The sequence below is a fragment of the Carcharhinus amblyrhynchos genome, chromosome 3 (assembly GCF_965287045.1).
Source record: "Carcharhinus amblyrhynchos chromosome 3, sCarAmb.v2.hapA, whole genome shotgun sequence".
Classification (NCBI taxonomy): Eukaryota; Metazoa; Chordata; class Chondrichthyes; order Carcharhiniformes; family Carcharhinidae; genus Carcharhinus; species Carcharhinus amblyrhynchos.
This window is the reverse complement of record NC_137326.1, coordinates 140,837,810-140,856,851: the sequence shown is the minus strand read 5'-3', so window position 1 is coordinate 140,856,851 and position 19,042 is coordinate 140,837,810. Positions and strand designations below refer to the sequence as shown.

Genomic DNA, 19,042 nt, shown 5'->3' with positions numbered 1-19,042 from the left:
TTAAAAAGGGCTGCAGGGAAAAGCCTGGGAACTACAGGCCATAGAACCATAGAAAATTACAGCTCGGAAACAGGCCTTTTGGCCCTTCTTGTCTGTGCCAAACCATTTTTTTGCCTAGTCCCACTGACCTGCACCTGGACCATATCCCTCCCCACCCCTCTCATCCATGAACCCGTCCAAGTTTTTCTTAAATGTTAAAAGTGACTCCACATTTACCACTTTATCCGGCAGCTCGTTCCACACTCCCACCACTCTCTGTGTGAAGAAGCTCCCCTTAATATTCTCTTTAAACTTTTCTCCTTTCACCCTTAACCCATGCCCTCTGGTTTTTTTCTCCCCTAGCCTCAGTGGAAAAAGCCTGTTTGCATTCACTCTATCTATACCCATCCAAATCTTATACACCTCTATCAAATCTCCCCTCATTCTTCTACACTCCAGGGAATAAAGTCCTGACCTATTCAATCTCTCTCTGTAACTCAGTTTCTCAAGTCCCGGCAACATCCTTGTGAACCTTCTCTGCACTCTTTCAACCTTATTTACATCCTTCCTGTAACTAGGTGACCAAAACTGTACACAATACTCTAAATTCAGCCTCACCAATGCCTTATATAACCTTACCATAACACTCCAACTTTCATACTCGATACTCCGATTTATAAAGGCCAATGTACTAAAAGCACTCTTTATGACCCTATCCACCTGTGACGTCACTTTTAGGGAATTCTGTACCTGTATTCCCAGATCCCTCTGTTCAACTGCACTCTTCAGAGTCCTACCATTTAGCCTGTACGTTCTACTTTGGTTTGTCCTTCCAAAGTGCAATACCTCACACTTGTCTGCATTAAATTCCATTTGCCATTTTTCAGCCCATTTTTCTAGTTGGTCCAAATCCCTCTGCAAGCTTGAAAACCTTCCTCACTGTCCGCTACACCTCCAATCTTTGTATCATCAGCAAATTTGCTGATCCAATTTACCACATTATCATCCGGATCATTGATATAGTTGACAAACAACAATGGACCCAACACCGATTCCTGCGGCATTCCACTAGTCACAGGCTTCCACTCAGAGAAGCAATCCTCCACAACCACTCTCTGGCTTCTTCCATTGAGCCAGTGTCTGATCCAATTTACTACCTCCCCATGTATACCTAGCGACTGAACCTTCCTAACTAACCTCCCATGAGGGACCTTGTCAAAGGCCTTGCTGAAATCCAGGTAGACAACATCCACCGCCTTCCCTTCATCCACTTTCCTGGTGACCTCCTTGAAAAACTCTCATTTTATTAACGTCTATTTAGATATATCTTAAATGTCACTAACGTGTCTGCCTCAACCACCTCACTTGGCAGTGGGGGGATAGGATTAGTAAGTTTGCAGATGATACACAGATTGACCGGGTGGTTATCAGTGAGGTGGAGTGTTCTGGGCTACACAAGTGTTGAGTGTATGCACCACCATAAGATGTACTAACACAATTAGATTTGCACCAACATGCACACTACTGATACCCACACTATTGATATAGGCACATGCATTGAGATGCACACACACTGACTTACACACACACACTGTCACACAGACCCACACACAAGACACACGTATGAATACCCACTAATGCAATTAGATGCAAACTGACATGCACAAGCACCTGGGCACAGTCTGACACATGCTCATACTAACACGGACATGCACACACTAACACGCTAACACACTCATACATAGAGACGTTCTACCCCGCACACTGACATGCTCTAACACATGCTAACATGTGCGCACTGACAATCAGACATACTCATGTTGAGATATGCTCACATACATAGGACCATTCTTGGTCTCAGAAACAACTTTTGCTTCACTGGCTGGTCCCACAGTGATCCATCGATCACACAATCCAAACACCATCACTGACTCAGCAATCGGGAGAAACCACTCGCTGGCCATTACAGATTGGCTTGTGTTAACAAATTTTACTGGGCAACTCACCAAATCACAATCACCGAGATCCAGAGATTCCAATGTCTGGTTTAGCTGAAGCATTGTTGCAAAGTGCAGTCCACCCACGTTGCCAATTTTATTCCCATTCATCCTCAGAGTCTTCAGTGATCTGTTCAACTGCATTAAGATTGGAGTGAGATTGTGGCCTTGTGATTCAGGATAAAGTTTAATCACCAGATTTAAATTCAAAGCTTTTTTATCTCCCTCAGTGCAACTCTGAGACACAAACTGCCCACCAATCCCAGCACAGCTTCACTTTTAACCTCATTTGAAAGATCCATCCAATCCCAAATCAGCTCAAACCCCTTGCTAGCTTGGAAAATATCCATCCCCATCTCTCCCTCTCCCAATCTTACAAGGAACGCAGAGGAACACTCAATCCAAAACTCGACAGAGAGAAAGAAACATAATCCCCAAAATGCTGGCTCTGTTTCCTGTGACCCCCATTGAAAGGGTAACTCACCCAAACCAGCTACAATCTGTCCTCCTGCCATGGGTTTCCATTGGACAGTGCAGCACAGTAGCACAGTGGTTAGCACTGTTGCCTCACAGCACCAGGGATCTGGGTTCAATTCCAGCTTGGGGCACTCTGTGGAGTTTGAACATTCTCCCTGTGTCTGCGTGAGTTTCCTCCGGATTCTCTGCTATAGTCGTAGACTCCAAAGATATGCAGATTAGGTGGATTGGCCATGCTGAATGCCCCTGGTGTCCCACTATATAGAAGTTAGTGACATAAATATGTTGGGTTCCTGGGTAAACCTGGTTAAGAGTTGGTGCAGACTCAATGGGCCAAATGGCCTCCTTCTGCAATGTAGGGATTCCAGGATATGATTCTAGATATTAACTGCTGTTTCCAGTGGGTTGGACCAGTGGCTACATGCACAGTCTGGCTGTGGTTGACAAAGTATCCATTGAGCCCCCAGGGCACAAACCCATCCTCATAGTTCAGATACTCACCTGCAAACCTTTGGCCAACCATTCAGCTCCATGATGGCCAATGTCATTACACATCAGATTGAGATCAGTAAATGTGTTGGATTCCTAGGAGGTAAGATTCAGATGTGATCTTAACAGGGTAACAATCATGACAGAATCCCCAGGCACAGCTACACAAAGATGATTCATCCACAGGTATTTGCAAAAGTGGATGAGCAGATTCAAATCATTACATCTGTTACATCAATCTCAAAATAATATCCCTGCCCCACTCTCTCCCCATAACCCTGTATCAATCCCAAACTAATCCCACTGCCCCCACTCTCTCCCCACAGCCTTGTATCAATCCCAAACTAATCCCACTGCCCCACTTTCTCCCCATAGCCCTGTATCAATTCCAAATTAATCCCACTGCCCCACTCTCTCCCCATAGCCCTGTATCAATCCCAAACTAATCCCACTGCCCCCACTCTCTCCCCACATCCTTGTATCAATGCCAATCTAATCCCACTGCCCCACTCTCTCCCCACAGCCTTGTATCAATCCCAAACTGATCCCACTGCCCCCACTCTCTCCCCATAGCCCTGTATCAATCCCCAAACTAATCCCACTGCCCCACTCTCTCCCAATAGCCCTGTATCAATCCCAAACTAATCCCACTGCCCCACTCTCTCCCCATAGCCCTGTGTCAATCCCCAAACAAATCCCACTGCCCCACTCTCTCCCCATAGCCCTGTATCAATCCCAAACTAATCCCACTGCCCCCACTCTCTCCCCACATCCTTGTATCAATGCCAATCTAATCCCACTGCCCCACTCTCTCCCCACAGCCTTGTATCAATCCCAAACTGATCCCACTGCCCCCACTCTCTCCCCATAGCCCTGTATCAATCCCCAAACTAATCCCACTGCCCCACTCTCTCCCAATAGCCCTGTATCAATCCCAAACTAATCCCACTGCCCCACTCTCTCCCCATAGCCCTGTGTCAATCCCCAAACAAATCCCACTGCCCCACTCTCTCCCCATAGCCCTGTATCAATCCCCAAACTAATCCCACTGCCCCACTCTCTCCCCATAGCCCTGTATCAATCCTAAACTAATCCCACTGCCCTGCTCTCTCCCCATAGCCCTGTGTCAATCCCAAACCAATCCCACTACCCACTCTCTCCCCATAGCCCTGTATCAATCCCAAATTAATCTCACTGCCTCTACTCTCTCCCCATAGTCCTGAATCAATCCCAAATTAATCCTACAGCTCCCTGTAGAATGTTAACACATACCAGAAGCATTCTGCTAAAGATTTCTGCTCCACAGTTTGTTATGTTGTTGTATCTTAAATCAAGACCTGAAAAATACAATCAAAATGGAAATGTTCAGGATCTTTTGGGAGATATTTCAATCTTCAATCCCCAATCCCAAGTGAATCTAAAACCATCCTTGTTCTTTTCAATTGCAGTGCCAGAAAGATCATCAAATCATGGAAGGAATCCCAAACTAATCCCACTGCCCTGCTCCCTCCCCGTAGCCCTGTACAAATCCCGAACTAATCCCACTGCCCCGTTCTCTCCCCACAGCCCTGTATCAATCCCAAACTAGTCCCACTGCCCCGCTCTCTCCCCACAGCCCTGTATCAATCCCAAACTAGTCCCACTGCCCCGCTCTCTCCCCACAGCCCTGTATCAATCCCGAACTAATCCCACTGCCCCACTGTCTCTCCATAGCCCTGTATCAATCCCCAAACTAATCCCACTGCCCCGCTCTCTCCATAGCCCTGTATCAATCCCAAACTAATCCCACTGCCCCGCTCTCTCCATAGCCCTGTATCAATCCCAAACTAATCCTACTGCCCCGCTCTCTCCCCATAGCCCTGTATCAATCCCCAAACTAATCCTACTGCCCCGCTCTCTCTCCATAGCCCTGTATCAATCCCAAACTAATCCCACTGCCCCGCTCTCTCCATAGCCCTGTATCAATCCCAAACTAATCCTACTGCCCCGCTCTCTCCCCATAGCCCTGTATCAATCCCAAACTAATCCTACTGCCCCGCTCTCTCCCCATAGCCCTGTATCAATCCCAAAACTAATCCCACTGCCCCGCTCTCTCCCCATAGCCCTGTATCAATCCCCAAACTAATCCTACTGCCCCGCTCTCTCTCCATAGCCCTGTATCAATCCCAAACTAATCCCACTGCCCCGCTCTCTCCATAGCCCTGTATCAATCCCAAACTAATCCTACTGCCCCGCTCTCTCCCCATAGCCCTGTATCAATCCCAAACTAATCCTACTGCCCCGCTCTCTCCCCATAGCCCTGTATCAATCCCAAAACTAATCCCACTGCCCCGCTCTCTCCCCATAGCCCTGTATCAATCCCCAAACTAATCCCACTGCCCCACTCTCTCTCCATAGCCCTGTATCAATCCCCAAACTAATCCCACTGCCCCGCTCTCTCCCCATAACCCTGTATAAATCCCGAACTAATCCCACTGCCCCACTCTCTCTCCATAGCCCTGTATCAATCCCAAACTAATCCCACTGCCCCGCTCTCTCCCCATAGCACTGTATCAATCCCAAACTAATCCTACTGCCCTGCTCTCTCCCCATAGCCCTGTATCAATCCCCAAACTAATCCCACTGCCCCGCTCTCTCCCCATAGCCCTGTATCAATCCCCAAACTATTCCCACTGCCCGGCTCCTTCTCCATAGCCCTGTATCAATCCCCAAACTAATCCCACTGCCCTGCTCTCTCCCCATAGCCCTGTATCAATCCCCAAACTAATCCCACTGCCCCGCTCTCTCCCCATAGTCCTGTATCAATCCCGAACTAATCCCACTGCCCCGCTCTCTCCCCATAGCCCTGTATCAATCCCCAAACTAATCACACTGCCCCGCTCTCTCCCCATAGCCCTGCATCAATCCACAAACTAATCCGACTGCCCCACTCTCTCCCCATAGCCCTGTATCAATCGCAAACTAAACCCACTGCCCCGCTCTCTCCCCATTGCCTTGTATCAATCCCCAAACTAATCCCACTGCCCCGCTCTCTCCCCATAGTCCTGTATCAATCCCGAACTAATCCCACTGCCCCGCTCTCTCCCCATCGTCCTGTATCAATCCCGAACTAATCCCACTGCCCCGCTCTCTCCCCATAGCCCTGTATCAATCCCCAAACTAATCCCACTGCCCCGCTCTCTCCCCATAGCCCTGTATCAATCCCCAAACTAATCCCACTGCCCCGCTCTCTCCCCATAGCCCTGTATCAATCCCCAAACTAATCCCACTTCCCCCGCTCTCTCCCCATTGCCTTGTATCAATCCCCAAACAAATCCCACTGCTCCACACTCTCCCCATAGCCCTGTATCAATCCCAAAACTAATCCCACTGCCCCGCTCTCTCCCCATAACCCTGCATCAATCCCCAAACTAATCCCACTGCCCCGCACTCTCCCCATAGCCCTGTATCAATCGCAAACTAAACCCACTGCCCCGCTCTCTCCCCATTGCCTTGTATCAATCCCCAAACTAATCCCACTGCCCCACACTCTCCCCATTGCCTTGTATCAATCCCCAAACAAATCCCACTGCTCCACACTCTCCCCATAGCCCTGTATCAATCCCAAAACTAATCCCACTGCCCCGCTCTCTCCCCATAACCCTGCATCAATCCCCAAACTAATCCCACTGCCCCGCACTCTCCCCATAGCCCTGTATCAATCCCCAAACTAATCCCACTGCCCCGCTCTCTCCCCATAGCCCTGTATCAATCCCCAAACTAATCCCACTGCCCCGCTCTCTCCCCATAGTGCTGTATCAATTGCAAACTAAACCCACTGCCCCGCTCTCACCCCATAGCCCTGTATCAATCCCAAACTAATCCCACTGCCCCACACTCTCCCCATAGCCCTGTATCAATCCCCAAACTGATCCCACTGCCCCCGCTCTCTCCACATAGCCCTGTATCAATCCCCAAACTAATCCCACTGCCCCGCTCTCTCCCCATAGCCCTGTATCAATCCCCAAACTAATCCCACTGCCCCGCTCTCTCCCCATAGCCCTGTATCAATCCCAAATGGATTCCTCGGATGGAGATATCTAGCACGAGGGGGCATGGCTTTAAATTAAGGGGGGGTAGTTATAGGACGGATGTCAGGGGCAGGTTCTTTACCCAGAGGGTGGTGAGGGACTGGAATGCCCTGCCTGCTGCAGTTGTAAATGCGCCTAGTTTAGGGGCGTTTAAGAGATTGGTGGATAGGTTTATGGACGAAAAGGGATTGGTTTAGATTAGTGGGTCAATGTTTTTTTTTAAAAATAAGACTGGTCGGCGCAACATTGTGGGCCGAAGGGCCTGTTCCGCGCTGTAATGTTCTATGTTCTATGTTCTAAAACTAATCCCACTGCCCCAAACTCTCCCCATAGCCCTGTATCGATCCCCAAACTAATCCCACTGCCCCGCTCTCTCCCCATAGCCCTGTATCAATCCCCAAACTAATCCCACTGCCCTGCTCTCTCTCCATAGCCCTGTATCAATCCCCAAACTAATCCCACTGTCCCACACTCTCCCCATAGCCCTGTATCAATCCCCAAACTAATCCCACTGCCCCGCTCTCTCCCCATAGCCCTGTATCGATCCCCAAACTAATCCCACTGCCCCCGCTCTCTCCCCATAGCCCTGTATCAATCCCCAAACTAATCCCACTGTCCCGCTCTCTCCCCATAGCCATTGACGAAGGAAGTGCCGTGGACGTAGTGTACATGGACTTCAGCAAGGCGTTTGATAAGGTCCCCCATGCAAGACTTCTTGAGAAGGTGAGAGGGCATGGGATCCAAGGGCCTTTGGCCTTGTGGATCCAGAACTGGCTTGCCTGCAGAAGGCAGAGAGTGGTTGTGGATGGGGCTTTTTCTGAATGGAGGTCAGTCACCAGCGGAGTGCCTCAAGGATCTGTTCTGGGACCCTTGTTGTTTGTCATTTTCATAAATGACCTGGATGAGGAAGTGGAGGGATGGGTAAGTAAGTTCGCTGATGACACGAAGGTCGGTGGTGTTGTGGATGATCTGGAAGGATGGCAAAAGTTGCAGCAGGACATAGATAGGATGCAGGACTGGGCGGAGAAGTGGCAGATGGACTTCAACGCGGATAAATGTGTAGTCGTCCATTTTGGCAGAACCAACGGGATGAACGAGTACACTATTAAGGGCAGAAGTCTGAGTAGTGTTGAGGAGCAGAAGGATCTTGGGGTCCGGGTCCACAGGACTCTTAAATCGGCCTCGCAGGTGGAGGAGGTGGTCAAGAAGGCGTATGGTGTACTGGCCTTCATTAATCGAGGGATTGAGTTTAGGAGTCGGGAGGTAATGCTGGAACTTTATAAGACCCTTGTCAGGCCTCATTTGGAGTATTGTGCGCAGTTCTGGTCGCCTCACTATAGGAAAGATGTAGAAGCTATTGAAAGGGTGCAGAGGAGATTTACAAGGATGTTGCCTGGACTGGGAGGCATGCCTTATGAAGTTAGGTTGAGGGAGCTGGGACTCTTTTCCCTGGAGAGACGAAGGTTGAGAGGCGACCTGATAGAAGTTTACAAAATGTTGAGAGGAATAGATAGGGTGGATTCTCAGAGGCTATTTCCCCGGTTTGAAATGGTCGCTACGAGAGGACACAGATTTAAGGTGCGGGGAGGGAGGTTCAGAAGTGATGTTAGGGGTAAGTTTTTCACTCAGAGGGTGGTGAGTGAATGGAATCGGCTGCCGTCAGTGGTGGTGGAGGCGAACTCGCTGGGGTCTTTTAAAAGACTTCTGGATGAGTATATGGGGTTTAATGAGATTGAGGGTTATAGATAGGTCTGTAGGTTGGTAGGTGATGTGGTCGGCGCAACTTGTGGGCCGAAGGGCCTGTTTGTGCTGTAGTGTTCTATGTTCTATGTTCTATGTTCTATCAATCCCCAAACTAATCCCACTGTCCCACACTCTCCCCATAGCCCTGTATCAATCCCTAAACTAATCCTACTGCCCCGCTCTCTCCCCATAGCCCTGTATCGATCCCCAAACTAATCCCACTGCCCCCCACTCTCTCCCCATAGCCCTGTACCAATCCCAAACTAATCCCACTGCCCCGCTCTCTCCCCATAGCCCTGTACCAATCCCAAACTAATCCCACTGCCCCCCACTCTCTCCCCATAGCCCTGTATCAATCCCCAAACTAATCCCACTGCCCCGCTCTCTCCCCATAGCCCTGTATCAATCCCAAAACTAATCCCACTGCCCCGCTCTCTCCTCATAGCCCTGTATCAATCCCAAAACTAATCCCACTGCCCCAAACTCTCCCCATAGCCCTGTATCGATCCCCAAACTAATCCCACTGCCCCGCTCTCTCCTCATAGCCCTGTATCAATCCCCAAACTAATCCCACTGCCCCGCTCTCTCCCCATAGCCCTGTATCAATCCCCAAACTAATCCCACTGTCCCACACTCTCCCCATAGCCCTGTATCAATCCCCAAACTAATCCTACTGCCCCGCTCTCTCCCCATAGCCCTGTATCGATCCCCAAACTAATCCCACTGCCCCCCACTCTCTCCCCATAGCCCTGTACCAATCCCAAACTAATCCCACTGCCCCGCTCTCTCCCCATAGCCCTGTACCAATCCCAAACTAATCCCACTGCCCCCCACTCTCTCCCCATAGCCCTGTATCGATCCCCAAACTAATCCCACTGCCCCGCTCTCTCCCCATAGCCCTGTATCGATCCCCAAACTAATCCCACTGCCCCGCTCTCTCCCCATAGCCCTGTATCAATCCCCAAACTAATCCCACTGTCTTGCTCTCTCCCCATAGCCCTGTATCAATCGCAAACTAATCCCACTGCCCCGTGCCATTTCCATAACCGTGTATCAAACCCAAACTAATCCTGCTCAGCGACTCTACGAAAGTAGACTCTATGAAAGTAGAGTCGCTGAGCAGAGACCGAGAGCCAAGTTCCACACACATGAGAACCGGTAGGAGGTCACAGGGACGACTGGGTAGGTGTTTTTTTTTCTCCCCCCTCCTCTAACCTTAAAAACAGAGAGAGAAACTCGGAATGAGAGCAGGTAAGTTTAAGTTTATTTTTGTGTCTTGGTAAGGGACGTAATAGGGATGGCAGTGCAGGCAGTGCGATGTTCCTCCTGTGGGATGTTTGAGGTGAGGGACACTGGGAGTGTCCCAGCTGATTACACCTGCAGGAGGTACATCCATTTCCAGCTCCTTGAGGACCGTGTTAGGGACCCGGAGCTGGAACTGGAGGAACTAAGAATCATTCGGGAAGCAGAGGCAGCTATCGACAAAAATTACAGGGAGATAGTTACTCCTAAAAGTGATACGTGGGTGACTGCTCGTAGGGGTAAGAAGCAGTCAGAGCAGCGATCCCCTGAGGCTGTTCCTCTAAAACAAATCCTCTGATTTGGATGCTGTTGGAGAGGAAGACTCAACCGGGGTAAGCCATGGAGTACAGGTCTCAGGGGTAGAGCCTGTCCCTGATATTCAGGTGGGAAGGGGGAAGAAAAGAACAGGATTAGTGACTGGGGATTCCATAGTTAAGGGGATAGATAGGAGAGTCTGTGGGAAAGAGAGAGACTCGCGGTTGGTATGTTGCCTCCCAGGTGCCAGGGTCCATGATATCTCTGATCGAGTGTTTGAGATCCTTAAGGGGGAGGGGAACCAGCCCCAAGTTGTGGTTCACATAGGCACCCATGACATAGGTAGGAAAAGGGACGGGGATGTAAGACAGAAATTCAGAGAGTTAGGGTGGAAGCTCAGGGCTAAAACAAGCAGAGTGGTTATCTCTGGTTTGTTACCTGTGCCGCGGGATAGCATGGAAAAGAATAGAGAGAGAGAACATTTGAACTTGTGGCTAAAGGGATGGTGCAGGAGGGAAGGGTTCAGATACTTGGACAATTGGGGCCCGTTCTGGGGTAGGTGGGACCTCTACAAGAGGGATGGTCTGCACCTGAACCAGATGGGAACTAATATCTTGGGGGGAAATTTGCCAATGCTATTCAGGGGGGTTTAAACTGATTCAGAGGGGGGATGGGAACCTGAATTGTAGCTCCAATGTACAGGAGGATGAGAATAGGGAGGTCATGGATAAGGTTTCTAGGTCGCAGCAGAGTATTGGCAGGCAGGAGGGTGGGTTCATGCGAGGAGCATACGCAATATGGTGGGTGAACTTGCAGCCTGGATTGGTGCCTGGGACTTCAATGTTGTGGCCATTTCAGAGACATGGATAGAGCAGGGACAGGAATGGTTGTTGCAGGTCCCGGGGTTCAGATGTTTCAGTCAGAGCAGAGAAGGTGGTAGAAGAGGGGGAGGCGTGGCATTGTTAGTCAAGGACAGTATTACGGTGGTAGAAAGGAGTTTGATGTGGACCTGTCTATTGGGGTAGTATGGGCTGAGATTAGAAACAGGAAAGGAGAGATCACACTGCTGGGAGTTTTTTATAGGCCTCCAAAAAGTTCCAGAGATGTAGAGGAAAGGATTGCAAAGGTGATCCTGGATAGGTGCGAAAGTAACAGGGTAGTTGTTATGGGGGAACTTTAACTTTACAAATATCGATTGGAAAAGCTATAGCTCAAGCACGTTAGAGGGGCCAGTTTTTGTCCAATGTGTGCAGGAAGGTTTCCTGACACAGTATGTAGATAGGCCAACAAGAGGTGAAGCTACATTGGATTTGGTACTGGGTAATGAACCAGACCAGGTGTTAGACTTGGAGGTAGGTGAGCACTTTCGTGATAGTGACCACAATTGGGTTATGTTTACCTTAGTGATGGAAAGGGATAGGTATATACCGAAGGGCAGAAGTTATAGCTGGGGGAATGGTAATTATAAGGCTATTAGGCAAGATTTAGGATACATGGGGTGGAGTAGGAAATTACAGGGGCTGGGAACATCTGAAATGTGGAGCTTATTCAGGGGGCAGCTACTGCGAGTCCTTGATAAATATGTACCTGTCAGGCAGGGAGGAAGTGGTCGAGCGAGGGAACCGTGGTGTACTAAGGAAGTTGAATCTCTGGTGAAGAGGAGGAAGGAGGCTTATGTAAAAATGAGACGTGAAGGCTCAGTTAGAGCACTGGAGAGTTACAAATTAGACAGGAAGGAGCTAAAGAGAGACTTAAGAAGAGCTAGAAGAGGACATGAGAAGACTTTGGCGGATAGGATCAAGGAAAACCCTAAAGCTTTCTATAGGTATGTCAAGAATAAAAGATTGATTAGGGCAAGATTAGGGCCAGTCAGAGACAGTAGTGGGAAGTTGTGCGTGGAGCCTGAAGAGATAGGGGAGGCACTGAATGAATAGATTTCATCAGTATTCACGCAGGAAAAAGTCAGTGTAGTCGAGGAGAATACTGAGATACTGGCTTTTAGACTAGACTGTATTGAGGTACATAAGGAGGAGGTGTTCGCAATTCTTGAGGGTATGAAAATAGATAAATCCCCTGGGCCGGATGGGATTTATCCTAGGATTTTCTGGGAGGCTAGGGAGGAGATTGCAGAACCTTTGGCTTTGATCTTCATGTCATCATTGGCTACAGGTATAGTGCTGGAAGACTGGAGGATAGCAAATGTTGTCCCCTTGTTCAAGAAAGGGAGTAGAGACCATCCTGGGAATTATAGACTGGTGAGCCTTACTTCTGTTGTGGGCAAAGTTTTGGAAAGAATTATAAGGGATAGGATTTATAATCATCTAGAGAGAAATAAATTGATTAGGGATAGTCAACACTGTTTTGTGAAGGGTAGATCGTGCCTCACAAACCTTATCGAACTCTTTGAGAAGGCGACCAAAGAGGTGGATAAGGGTAAGGCAGTTGACGTGGTGTATATGGATTTTAGCAAAGCGTTTGATGAGGTTCCCCATGGTAGGCTATTGCAGAAAATGCAGATGCATGGGATTGAGGGTGATTTAGCAGTTTGGATCAGGAATTGGCTAGCTGATAGAAGACAGAGGGTGGTGGTTGGTGGGAAATATTCAACCTGGAGTTCAGTTACAAGGGGTGTGCTGCAGGGATCCACTGCTGTTTGTCATTTTTATAAATGACCTAGATGAGGGTGTAGAAGGATGGATTAGTAAATTTGCTGATGACACTAAAGTCGGAGGAGTTGTAGACAGTGAGGATGGATGTTACAGTTTGCAGAGGGACATAGATAAGTTGCAGAGCTGGGCCGAGAGGTGGCAAATAGAGTTTAATGCAGAAAAGTGTGAGGTGATTCACTTTGGTAACAGTAACAGGAGTACAGAATATAGGGCTAATGGAAGGACTCTTAGTAGTGTTGACGAGCAGAGAGATCTCGGGGTACATGTGCATAGATCCCTGAAAGTTGGCACCCAGGTTGATAAGGTTGTTAAGAAGGCGTACGGTGTGTTAGCTTTTATTGGTAGAGGGATTGAATTTCGGAGCTGTGAGATCATGTTGCAACTGTACAAAACTCTGGTGCGGCCGCACTTGGAGTATTGCGTACAGTTCTGGTCGCCGCATTATAAGAAAGATGTGGAGGCATTGGAAAGGGTGTAGAGGAGGTTTACCAGGATGTTGCCTGGTATGGTGGGAAGGTCTTATGAGGAAAGGCTGAGGGACTTGAGGTTATTTTCATTGGAGAGAAGAAGGTTATGAGGTGACCTAATTGAGGCATACAAGATGATCAGAGGGTTAGATAGGGTGGACAGTGAGAGCCTTTTACCTCGGATGGTGATGGCTAACACGAGGGGACATAGCTTTAAATTAAGGGGTGGTAATTATCGGACGGATGTCAGAGGTAGGTTCTTTACTCAGAGGGTAGTAAGGTCGTGGAATGCTCTGCCTGCAGCAGTTGTGGACTCGCCAACTTTAAGGGTGTTCAAATGGTCAGTGGATAGGCATATGGATAACATTGGAATAGTTTAGGTTAGAGGGTCATTAGATTGGTTCCACTGGTCAGTGCAACATCGAGGGCCGAAGGGCCTGGACTGCGCTGGAATGTTCTGTGTTCTATGTCTGGAGACAATACACATTTCTTTAACCTGTGCTTAGCCATCTCTCCACTCACATTGTCTGTATCTTTAAGACTTGATTATTTGTAAAGACTCACATTCTAATCATTATAGTGTAAATTGAGTTTGTGTCTTTATATGTCCTGTTTGTGAACAGAACTCCTCCCCTCCTGACGAAGGAGCAGTGAGCACTCCAAAAGTTCGTGCCTTTTGCTATCAAATAAACCTGTTGGACTTCAACCTGGTGTTGTGAGACTTCTGGCTGTGTGTACCTCCCCTGTAGCCAGTGAGGATACAAAGATTTCTCTCAAGGCCCCAGCAGTTTCCTCCCTTGCCTCTCTCAGTATTCTGGAGTATATCCCAGCAGGCCCTGGGGACTTGTCAACTCTAACCTTTCTCAAGAACCCCAATACCTCGTCCTGTTTCATCTCATCATGACTCAAACTATCTACACACCCTTTCCCAGACTCATCATCTAACAAGTCCTTATCTGGTGAACACTGTCACGTGGGTTTCCTCCGGGTGCTCCGGTTTCCTCCCACAGTCCAAAGATGTGTGGGTTAGGTTGATTGGCCATGCTAAGAAGTTGTCCCTTAGTGTCCAGGGTAGCGGAGATTAGCGGGATTAGTGGTATAATATGTAGGGATATGGGGGTAGGGCCGGAGTGGGATTATGGTCAGTGCAGACTTGATGGGCCGAAGGGCCTCTTTCTGCACCGTAGGGTTCTATGATTCTATGAAGCCCTCCTGGATGCTCCTTATAAACTCTCCCTAATCCATGCTCCAAGCACTAAGTGAGTCCATGTCAATATCGGGGAAATTAACATCTTCCATCACAACAACCCTGTTACTTTTACACCTTGTGAAAACCTGCCTACATATCTGTTCCTCAGTCTCCTGCTGGCTGTTGGGTGACTTATAGTAAGCCCCCAACACTGAGATGACATCCTTCCTATTCCTAGAATGTAAGAACAATTCTGAGCTCTACCCATATTGCCTCGCTGTACGAACCATCCGAGGTGTCCTCCCGGAGTACAGCTGTGATATTCTCCTTAATCAGTAGAGCAACTCCCAAAGAACAAAGAACAAAAAGCAAAGAACAGTACAGCACAGGAACAGGCCCTTCGGCCCTCCAAGCCTGAACCGATCATGTATTCCCAACTAGACCATTCGTTTGTATTCCTCTATTCCCAGTCTGTTCATGTGGCTATCTAGACAAGTCTTAAATGATCCCAGTGTGTCCGCCTCAACCACCTTGCTTAGAACATAGAACATAGAACATAGAACATTACAGCGCGGAACAGGCCCTTCGGCCCACGATGTTGCGCCGACCAGTCTTATAAAAAAACATTGACCCACTAATCTAAACCAATCCCTTTTCGTCCATAAACCTATCCACCAATCTCTTAAACGCCCCCAAACTAGGCGCATTTACAACTGCAGCAGGCAGGGCATTCCAGTCCCTCACCACCCTCTGGGTAAAGAACCTGCCCCTGACATCCGTCCTATAACTACCCCCCCTTAATTTAAAGCCATGCCCCCTCGTGCTAGATTTCTCCATCCGAGGAAACAGGCTATCACCATCCACCCTATCTAAACCTCTAATCATCTTATATGTTTCTATAAGATCCCCTCTTAGCCGCCTTCTTTCCAGTGAAAACAACCCCAAATCCCTCAGTCTCTCCTCATAGGACCTCCCTTGCATACCAGGCAACATCCTGGTAAACCTCCTCTGCACCCTCTCCAAAGCCTCCACATCCTTCCTGCAATGTGGGGACCAGAACTGCACACAGTACTCCAAGTGCGGCCGCACCAGAGTTGTGTACAGTTGCAACATGACGCTGCGACTCCTAAATTCAATCCCCCTACCGATAAACGCCAAGACACCGTATGCCTTCTTAACAACCTTATCTACTTGATTCCCAACTTTCAGGGATCTATGTACACATACACCTAGATCCCTCTGCTCCTCCACTCTATTCAAAGTCCTCCCGTTAGCCCTATACTCAACACATCTGTTATTCCTACCGAAATGGATTACCTCACACTTCTCCGCATTAAACTCCATCCGCCACCTCGCAGCCCAGCTCTGCAACCTGTCCAAGTCACCCTGCAAACTTCGACACCCTTCCTCACAATCTACCACACCTCCGACTTTGGTGTCATCAGCAAACTTACTAATCCACCCAACTATACCCTCATCCAGATCATTAATAAAGATTACAAACAGCAGTGGCCCCAAAACAGATCCCTGAGGCACACCACTCGTAACCGAACACCATGATGAATAATTACCATCAACCACCACCCTCTGTCTCCTATCTGCTAACCAATTCCTGATCCAAGTACCTAAATTACCACCAATCCCATACATCTGCATTTTCTGCAGAAGCATACCATGGTGAACCTTATCAAACGCCTTACTAAAATCCATATATACCACATCTACTGCCTTACCCCTATCCACCTCTTTGGTCACCTTCTCAAAGAACTCAATAAGGTTAGTAAGGCACGACCTTCCCGCTACAAAACCATGCTGACTATCTCTAATCAATTCATTACTCTCCAAATAACTATAAATCCTATCCCTAATAATTCTTTCTAAAACCTTGCCCACTACAGAAGTAAGACTCACTGGTCTATAATTCCCAGGGAAGTCTCTGTTCCCCTTCTTAAACAATGGGACAACATTCGCTGTCCTCCAATCTTCCGGTACTATACCAGAGACCAACGACGACCTGAAGATCAGAGCCAGTGGCTCTGCAATCACCTCTCTTGCCTCCCATAGAATCCTAGGGTAAATCCCGTCTGGACCAGGGGACTTATCTATTTTCAACCCATCTAGAATATCCAACACATCCTCTGTATCAACTACAATACTTTCTATTTTACACCCCTTCACCCCAGTGACCTCCTCAGCTACATTCATATCGTCCTGCGTGAACACCGAAGAGAAATAATGGTTCAATGCCTCTCCAATCTCTTCCGGTTCCACACACAACTTCCCCCTACTGTCTGTAACTGGCCCTAATCTTGCCCTGACCAACCTTCTGTTCTTGACATACCTATAGAACGCCTTAGGATTCTCCTTAATCCTATCAGCCAAAGTCATCTCATGCCCTCTTCTAGCCCTTCTTAACTCCCTTGCTTGGTAGTGCATTCCAGGCCCCCACCACCCTCTGTGTAAAATACGTTCCCCGTATATCTGTATTGAATCTTATCCCCCTTACCTTGAACTTGTGACCCCTTGTGTTTGTCATTTCTGACCTGGGAAAAAGCTTCCCACTGTTCACCCTATCTATGCCCCTCGTAATTTTATAAACTTCTATGAGGTCGCCCCTCAACCTATGTCTTTCCAGAACAACCCTAGTTAACTCAATCTCTCCTCACAGCTAATACCCTCCATACCAGGCAACATCCTGGTAAACCTTCTCTGCACTCTCTCCAAAGCCTCCACGTCCTTCTGGTAGTGTGGCAACCTGGATGCAATATTCCAAATGTGGCCTAACCAACGTTCTATATAACTGCAACATCACATGCCAACTTTTATACTCTATGCCCCGTCCAATAAAGGCAAGCATGACATGTGCCTTCTTCACCACCTTTTCCACCTGTGTTGCCACCTTTAAGGATCTGTAGACTTGCACACCCAGAAACCTCTGTGTGTTGATACTCCTGATGGTTCTGCCATTTATTGTATAGCTCCCCCCTGAATTAGATCTATCAAAATGCATCACTTTGCATTTATATGGATTAAATTCCATCTGCCACTTCTCTGCCCAATCTTCCAGCCTATCTATATCCTGCTGTATTCTCTGACAATGTTCATCACTATCCGCAACTCCAGCAATCTTTGTGTCATCCACAAACTTACTGATCAGACCAGCTGCATCTTCTAACAAATCATTTATATATATCACAAACAGCAGAAGTCCCAGTACAGAGCCCTGCGAACACCACCAGTCACAGACCTCCAATCAGAAAAAGACCCTTCCACTGTCACGCTCTGTTTTCTATGGCCAAGTAAAAAGTCTGACAACACCAGGTTTTAGTCCAACCTATTTATTTGATAATATTCTCACAAGCTTTCGAGGGGACAGCCTCTTCATCAGGTGAATGGAGAGTTCTGGCCTCAGACAGAGCATATAAAGCACAGACAGTTTAGAGATTACTGATTAAAATGCGAATCTTTACACCTAACCTGCTGTTCAAGACCTGAAGTGGCTGACAATGTGAGTGGTAGGAGCACTGATCACAGTTTAAAGAGATGTGTATTGTCTCCAGACAGTACAGTAAGTGAGGTTTTGCAAACCCAGGCAAGTCACGGGGGTTACAGATAGTGCGACATGAACCCAAGATCCCTGTTGAGACCGTCCTCATGTGTGCGGAACTTGGCTATCAGTCTCTGTTCAGTGACTCTGCGCTGTCGTGTGTCATGAAGGCCGCCTTGGAGAATGCTTACCCGAAGGTCAGAGGCTGAATGCCCGTGACCACTGAAGTGTTCGCCAACAGGAAGGGAACAGTCTTGCCTGGTGACTGTCGAGCGATGCTCATTCATCCGTTGTCGTAGCGTCTGCATGGTCTCCCCAATGTACCATGCTTCGGGACATCCTTTCTTGCAACGTATCAGGTAGACCATGCAGACGCTACGACAACGGATGAATGAACATCGCTCGACAGTCACCAGGCAAGACTGTTCCCTTCCTGTTGGCGAACACTTCAGTGGTCACGGGCATTCAGCCTCTGACCTTCGGGTAAGCATTCTCCAAGGTGGCCTTCACGACACACGACAGCGCAGAGTCGCTGAGCAGAGACTGATAGCCAAGTTCCGCACACATGAGGACGGTCTCAACAGGGATCTTGGGTTCATGTCGCACTATCTGTAACCCCCGTGACTTGCCTGGGTTTGCAAAACCTCACTTACTGTACTGTCTGGAGACAATACACATCTCTTTAAACTGTGATCAGTGCTCCTTCCACTCACATTGTCAGCCACTTCAGGTCTTGAACAGCAGGTTAGGTGTAAGGATTCGCATTTTAATCAGTAATCTCTAAACTGTCTGTGCTTTATATGCTCTGTCTGAGGCCAGAACTCTCCATTCACCTGACGAAGAGGCTGTCCCCTCGAA

The 19,042-nt window shown here is 48.3% G+C and overlaps 1 protein-coding gene across 2 annotated transcripts in view; it reads right to left on the bottom strand.

The window, feature by feature from the left end:
- The window catches only part of lrrc34 (leucine rich repeat containing 34), a 112,072-nt gene that overhangs the window by 70,252 nt on the left and 22,778 nt on the right, over positions 1-19,042 (bottom strand). For both annotated transcript variants that reach the window (XM_080186147.1, XM_080186148.1), the window contains 3 exons: positions 4,215-4,279; positions 2,955-3,038; positions 1,986-2,114 (listed from right to left, as the gene is read on the bottom strand). In XM_080186147.1, the coding sequence (XP_080042273.1) occupies positions 1,986-2,114; positions 2,955-3,038; positions 4,215-4,279 (278 nt within the window). The remainder of the gene's footprint in view (positions 1-1,985; positions 2,115-2,954; positions 3,039-4,214; positions 4,280-19,042) is intronic.